Source organism: Mya arenaria, chromosome 12 (assembly GCF_026914265.1).
Source record: "Mya arenaria isolate MELC-2E11 chromosome 12, ASM2691426v1".
In the NCBI taxonomy this organism is placed as follows: Eukaryota; Metazoa; Mollusca; class Bivalvia; order Myida; family Myidae; genus Mya; species Mya arenaria.
The window spans coordinates 19,760,931-19,784,714 of record NC_069133.1 but is presented as its reverse complement, the minus strand read 5'-3'; the positions used below and the strand labels follow the sequence as shown (position 1 = coordinate 19,784,714).

Below are 23,784 nucleotides of genomic sequence, written 5' to 3'. Positions count from 1 at the left end.
CTTGGAATCCTTAGTTTGATGCTTGGTCTGCATGGTTTGTTGAAGCTCATTATAAGCCAGAAGTGTAGGTTTCCTTATGGTAGTCTTGTTTCTAACTGTTAGTTAGCATAGATGCTATTAGAGTGATTATTATACTGATATGTTTACACTCAGTTCCTGTAGTCATGTTTAAACTGAGCTCACATATGTATTGTTGATCTGCATAATACCCTCTTTTCTTATAAGAAATGGGTGGACGTGCCAAACAACCTGTGCCAGCATTTTATTTTAAAGAAAGAAGACTAGAGGCAATTGTCGGATCTCCTGATATAATCAATTGTGATACTGTTGTATGCTTACTCGACAATTCAAATCTAAAACAAGGTAAATGTTTGTATACCTACTAATATTTCAAATATTTGCATTTGTGGTTTATAATTAAATGTAATTAATGATCTCAATTTGACTGTTCTTCTGATTAATTTTATTTCAGGGAAATCCAAAGATCACCCAATTATTTGCAAGTTGCCATCAAAAACGGTGCAGGATTGGAACAAAAAACGTAAATAGTTTTTGATTAACATTATTTCCTTATTTTGTGTAATGTAAGAAACAACTGTTTCATATTTCTTAAAATGGAAAGGCTGTAATTCAACATTTTTATCAACTGGATTTTTATTCAAACAGTCAAGAAGTTACAGACAAGCAGATGTTTGATACCTTTTAGCTCTTAGCTTTTTAGAGCTATACTACTCATCCATGCATCTGCGTTATGTTACACACAGGTTATTGTTTTGCATGTTAGCACATTTAAGTCATGATCTCAGCAGATTGACATGTATTGCACTGAAACTATGGACACATGTTCCACGATCCACATGAATCGTCCAAATTGCTTAATAAATCAAGATACCCAGGAATGTGATTTGTCTGCGTATGCGCGGATTTCCGCGGATCTTATGGCTCTGAGGACCAAAAACACTATATTAAAAAAATGGTTGCTTTTGGTTGTTACTTCAGTTGTTGTTAGTATTATCAATTCAGTTAGCTTCAATTTTGAAGTCAGGAGAGCCCTCACAAGGGCCTCTCAAAACCCAGTTTTTCTTCTGCTTTACCCTCTTAAAGCAACCCCAAACCCATCGGCAAAATTGTTTCAGCTGCCAGGTCAATCACATCCCTGAATTACCTGTATCCTACTTATTTTCAAATTATGGCTTTTCAATATTCAAAAGAGATTCTGGTGACAGTTTTGGCATGTAAGGATCGCTTTTTACATATTGCATTGAAACTTTAAACAAGGGTTTTCAACCATCCTACCAACTTAATTATTCAAGGTAAAAACCACTCTGTTTGCAAATAATGCAAAAAGGGACTTAATTATTTTACTAAGAAATTCTGGTAAAAAGTTGAGCCTGCTGTCTGTGTGACAGGTATTGGTATAGTTACCAGAAATCGCTTTAAACTGGCGATTCAGACGGAAATATTTTGCACTCATAATTTGTTTATATTAGACTTTGTGACTGATAACCCGGTAATATATTGGACTGTGATGACATACAAATGGTTACTTATTAAATCCCATCAGTTGCTGTTATGTATTAAAATTGAACAGATTATCCTTCAGTTACTTTTGCTCACTAGGAATAAAGCACTATCACAGAAACACATCATCATAATCCTTTTTGTCCATACCGGGCAAGTGGACACAGGCACAACTTATAAACTATACCAAGGAAGTTCATGAAATTTTACACATGGATGGAAATGAATGAAACTTTATAGGTTGTGATTTCCACCTAGAGGGTTACTTGTCAGGCACATTCAGGGAACAATGTTAACCAACATATTAACAACCTCCTATTAGTAAAACATTACATTCCTTTGCCTTAAATCTGAAATATTGTGTTCATTTATAGTTTTACTCATAATTGGCATAACATAACACAATGACAATATTTTTAAGGGCATTCTAAAGGCAAATTTTTCTCTTTGAATGGAGCTCCATGGAATTGTCGGAAAATTTTGACCATGGAAATGAAAGAAAAGGAGAAACTACAATCTGTTATTAAACAAAGCCTTTTGCATGCTGATGTTGACATGAAAAGTTTTTCTGTTGTGTTTTATTTTGAGGAAACAGGTAAGTAAAGAATGTGTTCAAACATCAAATGATGACTATGTTCAAAGGTAAGCTTGGAATGCATTATGAAGTAACTATATTATTTGTATTATGAGTGTTGACGGGTGGACAGCATCCAAATTATTGTCCACTTACTGTAGCAGTTCCTATCTGCTCCTATCAAATCTTACTTAACTTGTTCAACATGAAAATAACATATTCATTAACCAGAAATGTAGCTGCAGCCATTGTGAAATTTAAAAAAGGCCATATATGTATTAAAAAAGAGGGTTTCAGACACATATTAAGTCTATTCACGCAATATCATTGTTGACTTTGCATCTATGCTTATTCTATTTTTAAATATTGAACCTTTTGTAATTCAGATGTTTGTTTACAACGGGGCAAAAATTTAATGAAGGATTTCATGGATGCGTTTTATGATTATGGGCCGAACATAGAAAGATTGATGAAGGTTACAGTGCTGTTAGACGGAACTCAGAATGCTACCAGAGTGTTCAAAGAATTCAGTAATAAAGCATCGGGTAACTTTTCAATCTTGTTTATTTAAGGGTACTGAACACATTTGATCATTTATTCTTTTTTTTATCCTGTATAAGGATTAAGTGTCACACCTAACTATTTTTCAACCGAATACACTGTGTCACATCGCTGTTTTATGGCTGAAAACCTCAATCGGGGACAAAACTCATAACACTGAATGTAACAATACTCATTTTAGGCAAAAAAAGACTATAGATTTAATATAAAAAATCTTTTAAAGCATTTCTAGGCAAAAGGATATTAAGTCTAGACTATTAAAATGGGAGCAGTATTAGATTTTGCCCAAGTTCACAGTTGTCTTCATAATTCAGTTAATCTGAAAAATAAATCTTTATAAATCAATTCTTGCTTAAATGTAACCAGTGGAAGAGTTTCAGCATGCTTTAATACCCCAGATCATTCTGATATTCAATCTACTGTTATGCTACAGTATTTGTAAGCTTGTCTGTTTATTGAAAAAAAGTCTAGGTATTGTCATGACCATGTTGTTGTTGTAGTCATGCATAAAATTGAATTTAAGCCAGAACTTAATAATTTTTCAAGATATTCAAATGAAACTGTATACAAATGTTGGCAGAAACCAAACTGGCTTTTATGATGGTTGAGTTATAACCCTTTACGGCTAAAAAACAACAACAAGTGAGCTTTGGAGGAAAAAAATTGTACATAATGGATGGAATTGATGAAATGGAAATAGATTATTATGTATATGTATATATTAGATTTATTAAAAAAATGGCACATGCTCAAATATGCAAACATTTCCCAAATTACATGTTTTTTCAACATATAACTGTAAAAGCATGTACATTGTAATCATTTAAGTAGCTGATAAAGTCCAAAAATACAACAGAGATCATTATTATTAAGAAAAAACATTACTTAGATATTAATTTCTACATATTACAAATTCATGTGTTGACTGATTATTTCTTGCTAAACACAGTTTCCAAGCCAAGTACAGTGAATAGAAGCTCACCAAAAGAACAAAAGAAAAGTTTTCAAGATGATCAGAAAAAGAAGGTAAAATTTTGTTTATGAGCTAGAATAGAATTTCAAATAACAGGTTTAATACAGAAAACTGAAGATTTAATAAAATAATAAAAAGAGTTTGAAAATGAATATAGGTGATTCATGCAGAAAGAAATTGTGTTGTGGTAGTAAACTAAATACAATTTATAAAGACAACTTCGTTCTTTACCCTTAATTAATAAGTGTTATAATATAAAAACAAAGTGACAATATTAGGATTGTTTTGTTGTTATAATGAGCATAAATTTGAATGGTTGGATGAAATATTTAAGTTTGTACTAGGTCAATTTCATAAGATTCAATTGACTGCCACTTGAAAGCCAATTAATTTAAATTCAAAATAATGTTTAAAGGCTAAGGTAGATTGTTTTCTTTGATAAAAATTAATGATTTTCTGCCTCATTTTATTCTGCCAAAAATATTAAAAACATAAGTTTGATGTTCAGAGTAAAGAAGAGAAAGGTATGACACAAGAAACAAGACCACCTCCTCGTCCCCCATTGTCTGCAATAAATAGTGCGTCTAGCAACAGTGGCAGCAACCGTTACAGGGGTAACATTTTGAAAGGTATTTAACTTTGTCTGCTCTTATAAGTATTCTTGAGCATGTAACGTCCAACGTTATTGTCATCAGATTATTGTGATTGACCATTTTATTCACTCTGCCTTGTCTACATATGATAAGTGCTTACTGTTTGTGAATAGGCAATAGTTTCAACTTAATTTTCCTTTTGAATAATTGCAACCCTCTGTTTGAATGAATTTTAAACATTGAGGTGCATACACAAAATGCAGCTGTATCTGAGTTTGATTGAGACTGTTGACTGCCTTTTAAACAGTTTCCATGCCACCATAAGATGCGCAACTTTAGTATTTTATCTTTTAGAAACATTATAACACTTGTTTCAATGAACAAATAAAATAATAATAAGAGGAGCTCACTGTTCACTGAGTGCATAAAATGTTGATCCACTAAGCATTCATTACTCTCGCCAAAATGAATACACAATGTCAATCCCTTTCGTGTCATGCAGTTGAAACTGAAATTTCATTTCTCTTCTTTGAAAAGGGTTAATGTGAAAATGATTAAGTCTTGTAATTCAATTTGGTCACTATAACAGTACAAAGATTGTTTTAGAATTATATCTCTCTGGCAATTGTTTATTACATCTTATTTGCAATATTTATCCATACAGGTTGGGATCCCCAGCGTTTTCTTGAAACTGACGAAGTAGCAATGCTTGTTTTGGTGAAGGGCATACTGCCAACTGAGACAGAAGAGGAAGTGATGTTCAACTTGAAGAAATTTGTACCGGAAAAGAAGTTTGAATTACATTTTTGTCCGGGAATGCTGTCAGCAACCTTGTCATTCGATACGCCACAAGGTTCGGTTATTTTTCTGCATTGTACATTAAAAAATATGACTTTTAAAGGTATTCATTTACAAATAAAAGGGTCACATCCTGGCCCTCTTGTTGAATGGCCCTCAAATGTTATGACACTTATATGTGCACCATTATTTGTTTTGAAATATTCTTGAAAGGGTAAAACAAACCAGTCAGATTGACAATTGAAAAAGCTCTACATTGATGGAAATGGTATTGTTCCGAAGTGCATTTACAAGAAATTGTTAAGAATTATTCAGTATGCGGTGCAACTATAATGATTATATTTCTGCTGTAGAAAAATATTGAAAATTATTGTTTATTTTAGAAAAGCTAAATTTCAGTGACAGTTAAAATATATCTCTAATTCTATTTAGAAATACGACTCACATTTAAATACCCATGTGGTAAGACCACTATAACAATTAAATTAAGTACTCAAAACAAAGATTTCCATATTGCTTTGTTATGTTTCCCCCATATGGGAGAGGAGACATTTTTAGGCTGTGCTTAATATAATTTATTCTTTCTGTACGAAGTATACAAGGGTAACACAATATTTGTCCTTGTGAAGTTTGTTTGAGCCATAACTCGAAAATGCCTATTGTCCTGAAACTTAACCTTGAGGTGGAGCATGACCAGTAGATGACCCCTATTCATTTTGATGTCATCGGGTCAAAGGTCAATGTCACAGAAATCTTTTACACGAAAAGACTGTTGAGTGATAACTCCACAATGCATGGACCTCATGATAGACATCAAATTTCACATGGAGACTGGGCCTGAACAGTAGATATTGGACTCATTGTGTCCAAAGGTCGAGGCCGTAATGAAATAGATATTGAAAATCTTGCCTGAGTGGTTACTTGACAACGCATGCAAGGACAGTCCTCATACATGATGTGGTAGTTTGGCATGACCAGTAGATGACCCCTGTTGATGTTGAGATTATCAGGTCAAATCAGCTGGCATTTTGGTCATATGCATAATTTTATTCAATTGTCAAAATATTCCTGAAAACATGGTGCTCAAGAGGTCATAAAGACTTGTTTTTATTGTTAAGATGTATTTAGTTCCTAAAAGCAGTCCATACACAGTACCACAAAAATATTTCAAACATTTTTGATGATGGGTTACTTCCTGTAAGTTTTAAGGCAAGTTGGCATTTTCACTCATAATTCCAATACCCCTCATTCAACTCAACTTCACACAGTTGTTAAGGAGTATTACACAGTAAGGTTACATAACTAAAATAGTATCCTAAATACAAATTATGGCCCCTTAGGTTTAAGTTTTAGGGCAGGTTTAAGTTTACGGGCAAGTTAGGATTTATATTATTAACATCTTTACCCTATATTCAATTGACTAAATACTTCACACAATTATAAACAGCCATCTTTACATTAGGTAACTTAACTCCATATTAACCCTAAGTACAAATTATTACTCTTGATTGACGTTTTAATATAATAACCAGGTTTTCAAAATTGGAAATCTGGTTTTAAGAATGAAATACGTCATTTGAGCTGCCTGCAGGGGTCAGCGTCAAACTCTGCTATGGTATCTTCAGGTTAATATGACAGGATTAATTTGTAATGGTGTATAGTGGCTTTGTATCATGATATATTTACATTAACACTTCTTTTCTTAAAGATGGTTGTTGTTTATCAATTTCACATTATATCTGTATAAAGTGCAATGGCAGTTCCCATCGAAATCACGTGCATTTGTTCGATACTTCTGTCCTGTCATTGGGCGCAATAATACTAATGGGGGGGGGGGGCATATTTACTACGGAACTATTTTTTTCAATGAAATGGTAGTAAAATTATTGGCAACATGCAAAACTGTAATCCTTTTAAATCAGTTAAAACAAAATAAGCAACGATAATTTGATTGATTTTAATGTAGATGATTTCATGATGGATGGAACAGTTGAAGAAATATTAAATTACAATGGTAAAGACTTATTCGGAATTGACATTTGGTAAAAATAAAGCATCTGACAAAACACGAAATTGAGGAAATGAAAAAAAAAAACATACTGTAGTGCACCCAGCAACATTCAGAAGAAAGAGCTCAGTTCAACACTAAATCTTTTCGCGTCCTCTGGCTCTCCTTCCGCGAAAAATCACGTTACCCTACCCACCGCCACTGTCATTTCCACAGAGACGTTTCATTCTCATTGACTGTTTACTTCCAAAGAAATGACAATGCACTTGCTGATTTGTCCAACACCGTATTACAACATCATTCATACGCCAACTGATTCTTCAAAATAACGCTCAACAAGTAAATTGACTGGAATTTCTCTCCAATTTGAAAACTCTTTACTTAACAAACGCTAGTATGGGGTATTAATATCACGAGATATAATGAGAACTTTGTTGGTGGCAATATTTTTGTTGTTAGCTCGACTATTCGAAGAATATGGAGAGCTATACTACTCACCCAAGTGTCGGCATTGACGTCACACTTTGGTTAAGGTTTTGCATGTAAGCACCTTTAAGTCATTATCTCAGCAAATACATCATGTATTGCATTGAAACTTTAGATATGTATTCCCAACTATCTAACCTACTAAATTAATGAAGTTAGATAACACTTATTTGAATTAAATGGGCCTTTATTATTTGACTTAGAAATTCTGGTTAAGGTTTTGCATGTAAACACACATAGGTTAACTTCTCTGCAACTACTTGATGTATTGCTTTGAGACTTTATACAATGGTTTTCAACCATCCTACTTACTTAATTACCCAAGTTAGATAACTCTAGTTTGCATTTAATGCAAAAAAAAAATCCCTTTATTATTCAACTTAAAAATTCTGGTTACGGTTTTGCATGTTACCACATTAAATCAATATCTCAGCAAATACATCATGTATTGCATTGGAACTTTAGATATTTATTTCCAACTATCTAACCTACTAAATTAATGAAGTTAGATAAAACTTTTTTGAATATAATGCAAATTATGGGCCTTTATTATTTGACATATAAATTCGAATACATCATGTATTGCATTGAAACTTAATACACAGGCTCCAAACTATTCAACCTTCTTAATTAATCAGGAAAGATAACTCTATCTTTTATATTTTATCATTTTTGCCCCCTTTATTATGTGACTTAGAAATACTGGTGAAGGTTTTGCATGTTAGCACACATGGTTAATATCTCAGCAACTACTCATGTATTGCATTGAGACTTAAGACATGGTACTTAACCACCCAACCGTCTTGAATAACCAAGTTAGATTACTGTATTTTGCAAATAACGGCCCTTTTTTATTGGACTTAGAAATTCTGCTTAAGATGTTCCATGTAACCACATTCATGTTAATATCTCAGCAAATGCATAATGTATTGCATTGAAATCTAATCTAATTTTACAGTGATCCATGTTTCGCCAAAACTTTTCAATCCTTACACTGAACAGCGGCGTAATAGTCGAGCGCGCAGTCTCTGTGACAGCTCTTGTTTTCTTGTTATTGTTAATTTTTCATAACTCAAGATGTATTTTTCTAGTTGTAATACAGTTATAATACATATTTATAATAAATACATATTTATAATAAATACATATTTATAATATACTTGACCTTGAAAATATAGAAAATAAACATGTAAATAAGGAACTATTTTATCTGTGTATTCATTGTCGTATAAAATTAGGTTACGATAGTTGTTCTAATTTACCCACCATTGAGAACAATGAGAGAAAGAAAAAAGAGAAAATGCTCTTGAATAATCAATTTATTTTAGCAGAAATGTAGATTTAAATAACTGTAAATATAAGTATTAAAATTCTTAAAATGCTGGTGGAGTCCTTCGGACTCTTCCCATTTTGAACAGCCCCATTGTATACCATACCCCAATAAAATGCAACATGTCAAATTTAAATCCTTAAATATCATTGCTCTGCTGTATGGTTTCACCTCCATTATAACACAATACATTACAGATGCAGATGATGTGGTTAAACATGCACAAAACCAAACCTTTCAGTATCAAATAGAAAAACACCCGGCAGAGGTAAGTAGATTCTTGTTATTTTGTCTTTATAGAACAAAATTTGGGCGCTTAAGAAACCACATGTCAGCAAAGTTTGTTACTTTGATTTATTTACAACTTGATTACATTTAAGCCAAGATATTCAAATGAAACTTGGTATACATGTTGCCAGAGACCAAACACACATACATAGAAAGGCCAATAACTCTGGCTTTCATAATTATTGAGTTATACCCACTTCTGATTGTGTAATAACGGATGTGTGCTGGAGGTCGCTCTGTGGTGCTCTTGCTATGCCTCTTTTGAAAAAAGGGGTGATAATTTGAAAAATGTCTGGCTGTAGGTCGGTCAGTAGACCAAGTCGAGAACTATTTGACCTAGCATAAGTGGTGGGTTGGCTTTGTCCAGTTGATAACTTTTTAAATTTTGAGTCAATATGCCAAAGGTCATAGTCAGCAATCTTATGAACACTAGATGACCTCTATTTTTGTTGGGTTCAGTAGGTCAAAGGTCATAGTCAGCAATCTTATGAACACTAGATGACCTCTATATTTGTTGGGTTCAGTAGGTCAAAGGTCAAAGTCAGTTATCTTGTAAACACTAGATGACCTCTATTTTTGTTGGGTTCAGTAGGTCAAAGGCCATAGTCAGCAATCTTGTAAACACTAGATGACCTCTATTTTTGTTGGTTACAGTAGGTCAAAGGTCATAGTCAGCAATCTTGTAAACACTAGATGACCTCTATTTGTGATGGGTTCAGTAGGTCAAAGGTCACAGTCAACAGTCTCGCGACAACATTGTGTGATTATTTGTAATCAAGGCATTTCTTCTTAATTGAATTACCTTTATTCAATCTTTCACATATTTCTGACTAAGCGGCACTCAGGGGGCATATGTCTCTTGTTAAAGATAGATATAAATGTAGAATGTGTCTTAATTTTTTGGATTATAACTTCTAACAGTGAAATGAGAATTGAAATTAAAGTTTAAAAAAGTTGTTCACTGGTACAAATATTAGAATACTTGTTGGACTATAGAAAATATGTTGAAGGCTGGTTCGAATATTTGTTGAATTGAACCTAGAACAAGTTTAAATATGAATAATATCAGTCAGGATGTTTTTTATGCCCCCACTGAAAGGGGGAGGGTGGCAATATATTTACATATTTTACAGGAGTGTTACTTAGCTTGTGAAATTGTGTGTGGGGTTTTGTTTGTCCCTTGACCTAAGTACAGATTATGGCCCTTTGACTGTGTAAAAAAATATATGGCCTTAAGAGCATGCAATCTCGTTTCACATGTATCTCCAAGTATGAGGGCCGGATCAATGAAACTTTAAAGGAGTGTTAACCAGCAGGTGTAGTAGTGCAGTCAAGTGTGTGGCTGTCTCTGTAAGAGTAGAGTTATGGCCTTTGCGTCTCTGTAAGAGTAGAGTTATGGCCTTTGCCTTAGTTTAAACTTGCATATAAATCCTAAATCCTGTGTCACCTCTTTTAACTTGCATATATACTTCCGCCAGAGTCATGAAACTTGAGAGAACTGTTAACCAGCATATGTGGTTGTGCCTCTGGGGTTTTATTTTGCCCTTTGCATAATTGAAACCAGGCATATAGAGTATTGCATTTAGTAGACTTTTGGTTTGAAGCCTTAGGACAGGTTGGCATTTTCACTTATTACTCCAGCACCTTTCATTCAATTAACTTATAACTTGACACAGTTGTTCAGGACCATCACACAATAAAGTAACAAAACTCCACACCATCTTTAATACAAATCATGGCCCCTGATTGCGACTTTTATTAATAACTCATATACCATTTATTCATTTGATTAAAAAGATTATGGCCCTTGATTGACATTTTTTTCTTTTGACCGGGACATTTTTATTTTTATCCCCAATGGCGTTGTCTGTCCGTCCTTCCGTCTTTCCTTCCGTCCGTCCGTCCATCACCTGCGTTTTCTCCGTAACTAGCCGGTAGAATTTCATGAAACTTAAAATAAATATGAACCCCTATACTGGAATGATGCCCGTCCAAAAAAAATTGATTGGTCAATTTTCCTTAGGTTATTGCCCTTGATTTTTTGAAAAATGCACATTCACAGCCATTTCTCAGTCACTAGTTGGCAGAATTTCATGAAACTTAAAATAAATATGAATTACTATACTGGGATGATACCTGTTCATTTTTTTTTTGGATTGGTCAATTGTACTTGGAGTTATTGCCCTTGATTTTTTGAAAAACTCTCATTTACAGCCATTTCTCAATAACTAGTTGGTAGAAATTCTTGAAACTTGAAATAAATATGAACCAACATACTGCGATGATGCCTGTTTATTTATATTTTGGATTGTGTAATTTCTATATGAGTTATTTGCCCTTGATTTATTAAAAGATCCATGTTTGCAGCCTTTTCTATGCAACTAGCTGGTAGAATATCATGACACTTGGAATAAATAAGAACCAACATACTGTGATGATGCCTGTCTATTTTTCTTTTGGATTGGTCAATTTTCCTTAGAGTTATTGCCCTTGATTTATTAAAAAATCATTGTTTGCAGCCGTTTCTCAGTAACTAGCTGCTAGAATTTAATGAAACTTGAATGTTTTATGAACCAACATCCTACAATGAACTTCTTCGGTGAATTTCTACGGCTACATTTTTATCTCAACTATTGAGTACTATTTTGCAATGATTGATGTTTCAGAGTAAGCAGTTTCGGAAAAGACAGTTTTATTTAATCATCCCTCTGATTTATTTCGTTAATTTTTTTTATCATAAAGTAGTCCCGGTCGATATTTTATAATTTGGCTCGGAAAGGGATAAACCAATGTGCTTATCTTATTCTTTCTGAGATTTTTTTTAACCTTCAAGCACAAACAAGCCATCAAGCACAAACAAGCCATCGTTGGCGGGGGATATTTTTTCACTGAAAATGCTTGTTTTAACCTGGTTTTCAAACAGGGATTAAAAATGGTTAATACTGAATAACTTAAGTAAGGGTTGACATACTCCGACCAAACCTGGTGTTTAGGAAGAGTTTATGGAGAACTTTCAAGGGATTGCATTTGGGGCCCCTAGGTTCAAGGTCACTGTAACTAAAATAGATAATCGTTCGGTACTTAAATAACTTTACTTAGCGTTGACATATTGTCACTAAATTTGATATGTAAGAAAGTGTACGGAGAACTTCCATGTGATTGGTTTTGGGGCCGATAGGGTCAAGTTCAAGGTCATTGTTTTTAAAAATAGGAAAAGCAGTTTAAAATGAACCTCATAACAACCCCTGTAGTTCTGGAAATCATTGAAAATCTTGTTTTGTCAATCGCAGGGTTTCTTGTTTTCTTTTTAATTTGACTCTTTTAATTGCTTTTTACTGGCTCCTATTACAACATTATTGTATTCATTTCTAAGACAAAGCGCATATTGTTGAACGCGCTGTCCTATGACAGCTCTTGTTTTTTTATTGTTGCAATTTTTTTTATTAAGATGATATGGCATTTCCTCTGTACATGTCTTTGCTGAGGCTGCTAACTGTGAAAATTAGAAATTAACAACATTTTCCTTTTTTTCTCTTTTAGGTGCTAATGAAATATGAGTTTAGCTTACCTACAAAAGAGGTCAAGGAAATTGAGTCCACTGAACAGATTGAAACATTTAAATCACACTTTAAAAAGCCTATAATCACTTTCAAAGCAAATAAAGATAAAACAATTTCATTCGAATGCAAAACAAAATTTGCTTTAGAGTTGGTTGAAATGGCAAAAACTTACTACACGACTAAGCATATCAAAATGGAGGCTGTTAGTGAAAACATATTAGATGTTTTCAGCACGAAGAAGAAGGAAAGTATCGAGCATTTAAAGACAGACGGAGGAATAGTCGAGTGTGATTCTGCTACTGGTAAGGTAACTGTAAGCATACCAAATCTTGTTTTGGAAAAGTACAAAGAGTTGGAAGAATATTTGAAACGTATAACAGATTCAAAGAATTTTGGAGGAAGTAGAGAGTTCTTTATTGAAACATATCAAACACAAAAAGCGCAAGAGGTTTGTCAAGATCTTGAAAGAACTGTAACATGTGAATGTGCATATGTGCCCGAGAAACAATTAATTGTTGTACTTGTTGAAAAATATGAACACATCAAACACGTGGGGAACAAAATTCGTGAGCTTTTAGATGGGAAACCCTCTGAAGTGAAACCAACAGGGAGACCTGGACGAAAACGCCATACCGATGATAGTTCCAATAATGCCGAATCAAACAAGGCTAGTGCTAGTGGCGGGGTGCATTTTGAAAGTGGGAAATTGAAGAAAATATTCCAAACAAAGGAGAAAATTGATGTCCATGTGTATGAGGGAGACATCCTCAAGTTAGATGTTGATTGTATTGTTAATGCAGCCAACGAACAGCTTCAACATGGAGGAGGAGTTGCAAGAGCCATCGCTAGAAAGGCAGGCTATCAGTTAACTAAAGAAAGCGAAGAATGTATTACAAAACATGGGAGTATACCTGTAGGTTGTGCAGTGAGCACGAGTGCTGGAAACCTTCCATATGAATGTGTTATACATACCGTTGGACCAAGATGGAGTGATTATTCTAATCAGTCTGACGGAAAAAAAATGTGTTGTCAGAAGTTGTATGAAGCAATCATGAGCAGTTTACAAATTGCCGCAGACAAAGGGATGAAGTCCATTGCCTTGCCTGCAATAAGTTCTGGTAAGTGGGATTTTTTATTCTATTAATTTGGGGGTGAAAATTTGCTTTATTTATTAACAGACATACTGTGTACTGAATACTATATTTTTTTAATAAATGTGAACATTTTTTTAGTTGGAAAACCTACCCTTTATGATTTATGAACAAATCATTACTATTGCATATAATGTCTGTTTTACCCGCTTTCAAGGTATTCAAAAATATTACCCAACCAGTTTGTAGAGGCGAGAAAACCCTTAGAAATAAAGCCGTATTCATGCCGTTTCTGACCGGTTAAGTGTTTTCAAATATAAAAATGTATATTTCAGTGTAATATGAAAATCTCACCTATGGTATGTTAAAGGGGCTATACACCATATGTTGAAATAGCGAAAAAAGAGAAAATTGTTGAAAACCGACATAAACTTAGTATTGATGTGTACAATGCTTTGAAACTAACTAACTAAAGTACCACATGGTTTACAATTAATTTATTTTTTGCAGTATTTTTGGTATTTTTCCATTAAAAAGATAACTGGGTATTTATACCTAGTATAATTCATTCTTATGTGTGATTGGCTAATCCATGTTATCACCTGATATTACCAAGTCGGTTATATACCTTAAATATTCTAAATCTTTAGGGTAAACCTTCATAGCACAGTGGATACAACACTGGACTGCAATTTTGGCGACACCAGTTCGAACCCGGTGTCCGACTCATTTTTTTTTTACTTTTTTTTTTTTTTAACTAGGTTTTCACATAGTCAGACAGGCGGGCAGCCAGGTGGCGTCAAGCTCATCTATGAATCTGAATAATTTCAGTAAGGGTTGACATATCTTGACCAAACTTAGTCCATAGGAAGAGTTTATGGATACCTTTCATGGGATTGCATTTGGGGTCCCTAGAGTCAAGGTCAAGGTCACTGTTACTAAAAATAGAAAAAACGGTTGAAACTGAATTACTTTAGTTATGGTTGACATATCTTGACCCAGCTTGGTATAATAGGAAGAGTTTATGGAGACCTTTCATTGGATTGCATATAGGGCTTCTAGGGTGAAGGTCAAGGTAACTGTTTCTAAAAATAGAAGAATGGTTGAAACTGAATAACTTTAGTCAGGGTTCACATATCTTGACCAAACTTGGTATATAGGAAGAGTTTATGGATACCTTTCATGGGATTGCATATAGGGCTTCTATGGTCAAGGTCAAGGCCATTGTAACTAAAAATAGAAGAATGGTTAAACTGAATAACTTTAGTCAGGGTTCACATATCTTGGCAGCTTTTAATTTTTCATAATGATATTAAGTAAAATGAATTATTTACAACAAAGTTTAAAACTATATCAAAATCCAAATATTTTTGAAGTTCCTTTAAATCCTTTTCATTTTCCAGCACCAGAGTTTGATGATTTACTAAAATCACTGATGATAACAATATCTATATGTGTCATGACAAAGTAACATAATCATCTTTATTAATTAATTAACCTTTCCCTTTAATACTTATTTCCACTCTTATGCATGCTTCCTGTCTTCTGTGTATATCCTCTAACCAATTTGGCATGTTCTTATACATACACACAACAAATCAACTTAATTATAATTCTCACAACACAGGCTGAAGTTCTTCTGTCAATCTTTGAAAACATGGTTTCATTGCATTGCAACGTTTTACACTAATAAAAACATTTCAGTAACTATTTCAAACACCTCTGATAAGGTTCGAATCCGACTGTGTTCGAATATTGGTTACAAGGTACATTTTTAACAAGGTTTTCTTACCTAGATAACCAGTTATTATGATACTTAATATTAAGTGAAATTTCGCAAACCATAACTAAATAAACTGTTGGTGCCTGAATCTAGAATGCATTTATAGGTCACTCAGGTAGCACGAGACTTATCTGGTCACCATGTCTTTGAGTTGTAAAGTAAAAGAAAATGATATAGATATAATGCACCAGGCAATTGTAACCACGGCATCCCAGGTCCGGGGGTATACCGGGGATAGCAGGGGACATGGGCCATGTTTTTACCTTTCAGGTGGCCCTGCAGTGCTGGGTGAATGCAGTGGTTTTGTCTTGGCGCAAAATATAGCGGGGAATGGGCCTGACCTAAGGTCCCTTGGGTGCAGGGGCAATTGGCCAGGATTTCACCATCAGTTCATCCCCGCAGGGCGTGGATTTTAGCCAGGGTTGGCTGGACCGAAAGCCAAAGTGTCCTCGGGGGGCCGTGGTTACAATTGACTGGTGCATTTATAAGCATCAGTTGTTTTACTGTAAAAAGGTGTCTTCAGTTTGAAGGAGACGTCATTAATGCTGTTACGGTCATTCCAACGCATCAGATGTGCACTGAGTCTACGTTAGGGACCTTTTTCAGACCACTGTAACTTTTGCGCCATACTATTTTCAGTGTTCTTGTTAATGTATATTTGGACGACTATAATAAAGCATATTTTCTATATGATAATAATCATATTTATTTTAGATCGTCCTCATATATATTGATCTTCATACTCATAATTGTTAAAAAGACATACAATGGCAAAATAGAATAGTGCATATATTCTGGCATATATACCTATATATATATATATATATATAGGGTCTGTGCACCATATTGGCACCAAAAAAAGCTTTTTCTGTTACGAATCAGCTCAGGACAATTATTAAATAAAATGTAATACTCTTTGATATCATAATTGTAATAAAAATACCAAAATGTTAGAAGAAAAAAAATGAGACGGAGACCAGGTTCGACTGGTGTGGCAAAAATTGCAGTCCAGTGTCGTATCCACTGGGCTACGAAGGCTTACCTTAAATGGGTGGAATATTTAAGCTATATACCTAACTTGGTAATATCACATGATAACATTGATTAGCCAATCATGCATAGGGAATGAATTCTTCTAGGTACACATACCTAGTAATCTTTTTTAATGGAAAAATACGAAAAAATTGCGAAAAAAAATTAGTGGAAACTATGAGGTACTTCAGTTAGTAAGTTTCAATGCATTGTACACATCGATACCAAGTTTATGTAAGTTTTCGACAATAACCTTCTTTTTCCCTATTTGATCATACAGCGTAACGCCCCTTTAAAGCAAAGGATATTGTGAATTATATAGTTCTAAACAGATTTTTAGTGATTGGGGATAAAACAGTATTACATCTTAAAATCTTATAAGTAAATATACTTTTATCCTATAGCCTATCATCGTGTTACTTATGCAGGGTTCATCACTCTCACTTGAGCATTTTTACAATAACTTCTCCATTTATAATGGAAAATGTTGGGGGGGGGGGAGTTCAAAATAAAGTCATAGAAATTGTTCAGCAAGTTTTTAAAGATGAAGGTGTTTAATATTAAAAAAGCATGCATGTTGTTGACAATATTCTTTACAACACAATTGCAGTTTTCTGTTCTTTCCTTCAGCAATATTTGGTGTTCCACTTCATCTTTGCGTTGTCGAATATAGACAGGCTGTCTTCGATTTTAGCAGAATGACAGGAGCAAAATTAAAGGATATCCATTTTGTTGATATCAAAGCAGATGTCGTTAAAAGTATACAAGATGAATTTTGCAATCTCCAGCAAACTGTTGATGAAAATAGATATCCTCAATATGAGCTCAATAAGCCCATGTCGCTTAAATCAAGTTTGAAACTGAAGCCTAGACATAGTTCAGATAATGAAAACAGTGGTATGCATTTGAAATTCAAGGAAGAAAATCACACAACTGTCGCTTTGATAAATGAACCTTTCCATAAATTGGAAATACTGCATGGAGATTTATCTGCTGTAGATACGGATGCAGTGGTTTTAACCATTGATGAAAAGGGAAGACCTCGCAAATTAACCAAACATATTCAAGGCAAAGTAAATGCAAACACATCTTATTTTGAAGAAGTCCGCTATAAACAATTACTTAATAACACAACTGGCAATGTGATTGCAACAGGCGGCTGTGGCTCAAAGTACAAGGCCATATTGCATGTGATACTACCTTGCAATCTAAAGTACAAAGAAAGTAAAGAAAAGGTAGCTGATTTACAGACAGCATACACTCACATTTTCGCTGAAATGTCTAAAGATGCGCAGCTGAGAAAGGTCACCACTGTGCTTCTTGGAAAAGGTATGTAAAGCTTCTATTTATTTCCCTTCTATCAATGTCCAGAACTTTTTGTTGACACTAATAGATTTGAATTGTATTACATACCCGTGTCAATATATATGAATATATTAAATTATCTTTGTTAATTAAATTCAGAATAATATGACAGTGTGTGAATTGAATAAAATGTCAAGAGAGATAAATTATTATTGTGCATTTACATATCTACATGTGCCAGTTTGCAGTGCGGAGGAAACATACTATTTATAATATCTAAGGGCACAGTGCCCTTAGATATTATAAATAGTATGTTTTTTCCGCACTGCAATCCTTTACTTCTAGTCGTATGTGAATTGTTTATCACCACATTCTATTTGGGCAAACAGTGTGCCGCCGGCACACTGTTTGCCCAAATAGAATGTGGTGATAAACAATTCACATACGACTAGAAGTAAAGGATTGCATTTTACATTTACAAGGAAATAAACTCGTGGGTGTGTAAATCCCCCGTCACGAGTAGGGAAGGGATTTAAGGAATGCACTTCGTCCGTACGTCAGTCTGTTTGTCTGTCTGTCTGTAACAGTTCGTGTCCGGGCTATAACTTGATGGATTACCATATAACTTAGTACATATGTTGTCCTTATTGAGACAATGTGCTGTAACCTTGAACCGGCTCCATACCTCAAAGGTCAAGGTCACAAGACACATTCAAAGGTCAGAGTACACAATTAAAAGTGTTTGTTAATTGAAAGTGTTAAACAAGTTGCACAGATTGATACTTTGCAAACTCTGCCGAGCATTAACATTATGTGCAACAAGTTTATTATTTAAAATACCAGGGACATAAATATGATAATATATTGATGAAATATGTTTTCTATTTAAAAGCAGTAAAACAATGTTATGACGTCACCACAGTATATATGTATCACGTAAGGCTTGCTATTCGGTTTTTAGCTCACCTGTCACATAGTGACAAGGTGAGCTTTTGTGATCACAATTTGTCCAGCGTCCGTCCGTCTGCCGTCTGTCCGTCCGTAAACTTTTACTTTAAACGACATCTCCTCATAAATCGCTTAGCCAATTTCATCCAAACTTCACAGGAATGTTCCTTGGGTGGTCCCCTTTGAAAATTGTTCAAAGAATTGAATTCCATGCAGAACTCTGGTTGCCATGGCAACGGAAAGGAAAAACTTTAAAAATCTTCTTCTCCAAAACCACAAGGCATAGAGCCTTAATATTTGGTATATAGTATCATCTAGTGGTCCTCTACCAAAATTGTTAAAACTATCCCCCTGGTGTCAAAAATGGCCCCGTCCCGGGGGTCACTTGTTTTACATAGACTTATATAGGGAAAACTTTAAAAATCTTCTTCTCAAAAACCACAAGGCCTAGAACCTTGAAAATTGGTATGTGTCATCATGTAGTGGTCCTCTACAAAATTTGTTCAAATTATTCTCCTGGGGTCAAAAATGGCCCCGCCCCAGGGGTCACTAGTTTTATTACATAGTGTTATATAGTAAATCTTTAAAAATCTTCTTCTCCCAAACTGTAAGGCCCAGGGCTTAGATATTTGGTATACAGCATCATCTAGTGGACCTCTACCAGATTTGTTCAAATTATTGCCACAGGGTCAAAATTGACCCCGCCTAGGGGGTCCTTGTTTTTACGTAGTGTTATATAGTAAATCTTTAAAAATATTCTTCTCCAGAACCGTAAGGCCAGGAGCTTAGATATTTGGTATACAACATCATCTTGTGGACCTCTATCAAAGTTGTTCAAATTATTGCCACAGGGTCAAAATTGGCCCCGCCCTGAAAGTTATTTGTTTTTATATAGTCTTATATAATAAAACTTTAAAAATCCTCTTCTCCAAAATATAAGACCTAGAGCTTTCATATTTGGTATATAGTGTTACCTAGTGGACCTACACCAAAGGTATTCAAATTATTGTCCCGGGGTCAAATTGGCCTTGCTCAGGGGTCATTTGTTTTTACATTGTCTTGTCACTTAAACATCTTTTCCTCTGAAAGTAAATGTCAGAATGACTCCATACTTGATATGTAGCATCCTTACATGGTCCTCTCTCAACTTTGTTCAAATGGTTTTGTTTGGCCCCTTTTAGGGGTCACCAGAGCAAAAAATAGAAAAACCTTTAAACAACTTGATCTTATTAACTGCTTGATGGATCTTCAAGTCTGAAGCATCCTAGCATGGGCCTCTGTCAGGTCTTTTCAAATAATTTTGTTTGGCCCCTTTTAAGGGCCACCAGAGCTAAAATTAGTAAAAAAAACTTAACATTTTCTTCGCATGAACCCCTTGATAGATCTTCAACAAATTTGGTTTGAAGTGTCCTTGCATGGACCTCTCTTAAATTTGTTCACATAATTTTGTTTGGCCCGGTTGCCATGGCAACCTAAAGGAAAATGTCAACAATTGGTTATAATCATCTTCTTCTCCTAAACCTCTTTGACAATTTTGATGAAACTTCATAGGAATGATCCTTGGTTGGTGCTTTTTTGAAAATTGTTCAAAGAAATTAATTCCATGTAGAATTCTGGTTGACATGGCAACCTAAAGGAAAAGTGTCAACAATTGGTTACAATCATCTTCTTCTCCTAAACCGCTTGGACAATTTTGATGAAACTTCATAGGAATGATCCTTGGTTGGTGCTTTTTCAAAATTGTTCAAAAAAATTAATTCCATGCAGAACTCTGGTTGCCATGGCAACCTGAAGGGAAATATAGGCTGTCGTGTCCGTGCTGTGACTTTCTCTTATATGGACAGATTTTAAAATGACTTGCCATATGTTTTCGACATACCAAGACAACATGTCGTGTGCAAGACCCATGTCCCTACCTCTAAGGTGAAAGATACACTAAGTGTTTATTCACAATGGAATGCTGAATATGAGGACATAAAGAGTGTTGGCTGTCATTAAGTATGATTGGGTTTTTTTTTCTATGCTCAGAGGCAATTTAATATAACTTGCAATATGTATTTGACACATAAAGGCAAGATCAACTTTTTATGTACTTGTTCATAGATCAATGTCACATTGGGGGGCATTTGTCACATACTTTGACAGCTCTTGTTCAATATTCTTTGAGAAACAAGCTATACTAATAACAAAGGTTAAACTCTTTTACTCAGGTGAGCGATTTAGGGCCATCATGGCCCTCTTGTATAAATCAAAGACTGATTTTCCTTCTTTTATTTATTTATAATAACCTTGAATTGATCTTATCTACATTACGCACAATTCTGAATAAATATCCGTTTAAAACATGTTTCAATATCCAAGTATATTTCGGTTTCCGATCAAACAACTTGTATTTCTTATTTTCCCTCATTCGACCATTGGTTTTGTAAAATTTTGGTCAGATTCAACGCACCAGTCAGGTTCAGAGAAAAACAAAATGTTCTAAAACACAACACAATAATTGCTTGAATTAAAAGAAAGTTGTTTGTTGTTTGGTCATGTTTCTTAACATTCTTGTGCAAGTTCAAATTGAACGAGATAGACAGGAGTCTTCGAAAGTGTTTTACAATTTGTTGCATTTTGACTATTTTTCCTATTCATTGCGATGTCCTCTGATGAATAAAATGTTTAAATTAATACATTACATGTGTAGCTTCATAACTGTGAATAGTTATGAAAATGGAATTATTTGTTTAGCTTTCGACAAAGTGATTTTTTCTTTTTGTTTACAGGTGACAATGATGTTACTTTTTGTGCTAGCATACTGTGGAAAAGCTTTCATGCTTTTTGTAGAAAAGAATTGAAAGGTAAAGCAGTTCACGTTGTCGTTGTTTGCTATGACATAGATGAGTTTGAAGCAACGAGGACTGCAATTCTTGAAGATGCTCTTCGTGAAACTTCTTCACACAGCCATGATGAAACAGATTTGAACAAGGATTTTGCACAAAGTGCTCTGGTAAATAGTTATGATAACAGCTAACATCCTGGTCATCTTAAGTGACTGGAATGATTGAAATAACAGAAAAAGAGAAGCTAAGTTAATGCATAATTCATTTGATGGGCTGCACCCATACATCAATGTATATCTATACTTGTCTATGGCATCGTAATACAATTTCCATCCAAGAAACATAGTGCTGTCCTTTCAAGGCTCAAATTTGCTGAATCATCCCCACTTTACTTTATGATATCTACATTGTATACAATTTTGTATACCGTAAATGACTGGGTATAAGACGATAGGGGGTATTAGACGCAGGGAAAAAAATCTGTGAAAAATCCGAGAAAAAAACTTTTAATCTATGTTTTGGGTTAAAAGACGCATAGAAAAAATGTCAAAATCGTCCGGCATTTTCAGCCACCATGTTTGTTGACAGTGACAATTTTTTTTTAATTATAATTCAATAAGCACGGCCTATCATAAATACACTACTTGGCTTAAATAGTTACCCGTGTCCAACAAGCTATCATTCTTGGACCTTTATAATCACGTCATGCGCCGCTGGCTCCAGTTAAATTTGAAAAAAATACTGTCAATCATGAGAAAAAGCCGAACAAGAACTTCTTGCAAGTAATTGTATTCGTAAATGGAAAGATACATTTTTTCTCTCTTAAAATAGCTTGAAATCAGAGGTTTGTTAATTGCACAGGCAAATTCATTCAACATATGCAATTCCACAAACAGTAACGAGACGGAATTGTTGACAATGTCAAGCTTTGTATACCGGTAGTCTGATTGTTATCTAAAACGCCCTTGGATCTCTGGTTAAAGAACAGTACACCAATGACCAGGGAGATAGTAGATCAAAAAGTAGTACAACGTGAAGTTTTTTATACTTGTCCATGTTAAATGTTATTACTACATTTGACGCTTACAACGTCAATTTACTAAATCACTGTCTACATTATTAGCCATAGTCTGTAAGTCTTGTATAACTTTTTTTAATAATGATATAACACCAACAGGAAAATGAAGATGAGGATTGTGTCATATGTATGGATACAGTGAAAGACCCTTATCCCCTCAAGTGCGGACACATGTTCTGCAAAGAATGCATTTTGAAGCAGTTTGAGTTTAAAAAGGTCTGTCCAATGTGTGGACATGTCTGTGGCATTATAGAAGGTAATAGTTACCATTTGTATGTTATTATGTGTCAGTGAATCTTGATGTCTAATTCTTTAAACTGGATTATTTCTTTTATGTCTTAGATTTAGTTTCCATTTGATCTTTTAAAATAATTTGTTATCGATCTGTCAAATTCAGTTGTGTATGGATATTTAGCTCAACAATTTGATAATAAGGAGGGTTTACAACTCGCCCCTACATTTGTGTCCTGTTCAAGTTTAAGGGCAGGTCGGCATGTTCACCTATAGTTCCAATACATTTCATTCAATTTACTATAAATACATCACACAGTTTTTCAGGACCATGACACTATGAGTTCACATAGTTCTTTATTATCCATAATACAAATTATGGCCAATCATTGACTTAAGAAATTTGGTTAAAGTTTGCATTGATACTTGATACATCGTGGTTTCATAAAGTTTAAGGTCAAGATTGGATTTTTAGCTCGATTAATCGAAAAATAAGGAGAGCTATATTACTCACCCTGGCGTTGGCGGCGTTGGCGTCACACCTTGGTTAAGGTTTTGCATGTAAGCACCTTTAAATCATTATCTCAGTAAATACATCAGTTATTGCATTGAAACTTTGGATATGTATTCTCAACTATCTTACATACTAAATTAGAGGTTAGATAACAATTATTTGAATATAATGCAAATAATAGGCTTTTATTATTCTACTTAGAAATTCTGGTTAAGGTTTTGGGTGTAAGCACACATAGGTTAATATCTCAGCAACTACTTGAGGTATTGCATTGAAACTTGA

At 34.3% G+C, this 23,784-nt stretch overlaps 1 protein-coding gene across 1 annotated transcript in view; it reads left to right on the top strand.

The window, feature by feature from the left end:
- Positions 1-23,784, top strand: part of LOC128211427 (uncharacterized) — a 112,916-nt gene that overhangs the window by 77,953 nt on the left and 11,179 nt on the right. Inside the window, exons 26-37 of the mRNA XM_052916206.1 lie at positions 226-363; positions 473-541; positions 1,943-2,116; positions 2,482-2,640; positions 3,606-3,682; positions 4,138-4,258; positions 4,887-5,075; positions 9,042-9,112; positions 12,673-13,810; positions 17,229-17,927; positions 21,623-21,846; positions 22,857-23,013. Coding sequence (XP_052772166.1) covers positions 226-363; positions 473-541; positions 1,943-2,116; positions 2,482-2,640; positions 3,606-3,682; positions 4,138-4,258; positions 4,887-5,075; positions 9,042-9,112; positions 12,673-13,810; positions 17,229-17,927; positions 21,623-21,846; positions 22,857-23,013 — 3,216 coding nt within the window. The remainder of the gene's footprint in view (positions 1-225; positions 364-472; positions 542-1,942; positions 2,117-2,481; positions 2,641-3,605; positions 3,683-4,137; positions 4,259-4,886; positions 5,076-9,041; positions 9,113-12,672; positions 13,811-17,228; positions 17,928-21,622; positions 21,847-22,856; positions 23,014-23,784) is intronic.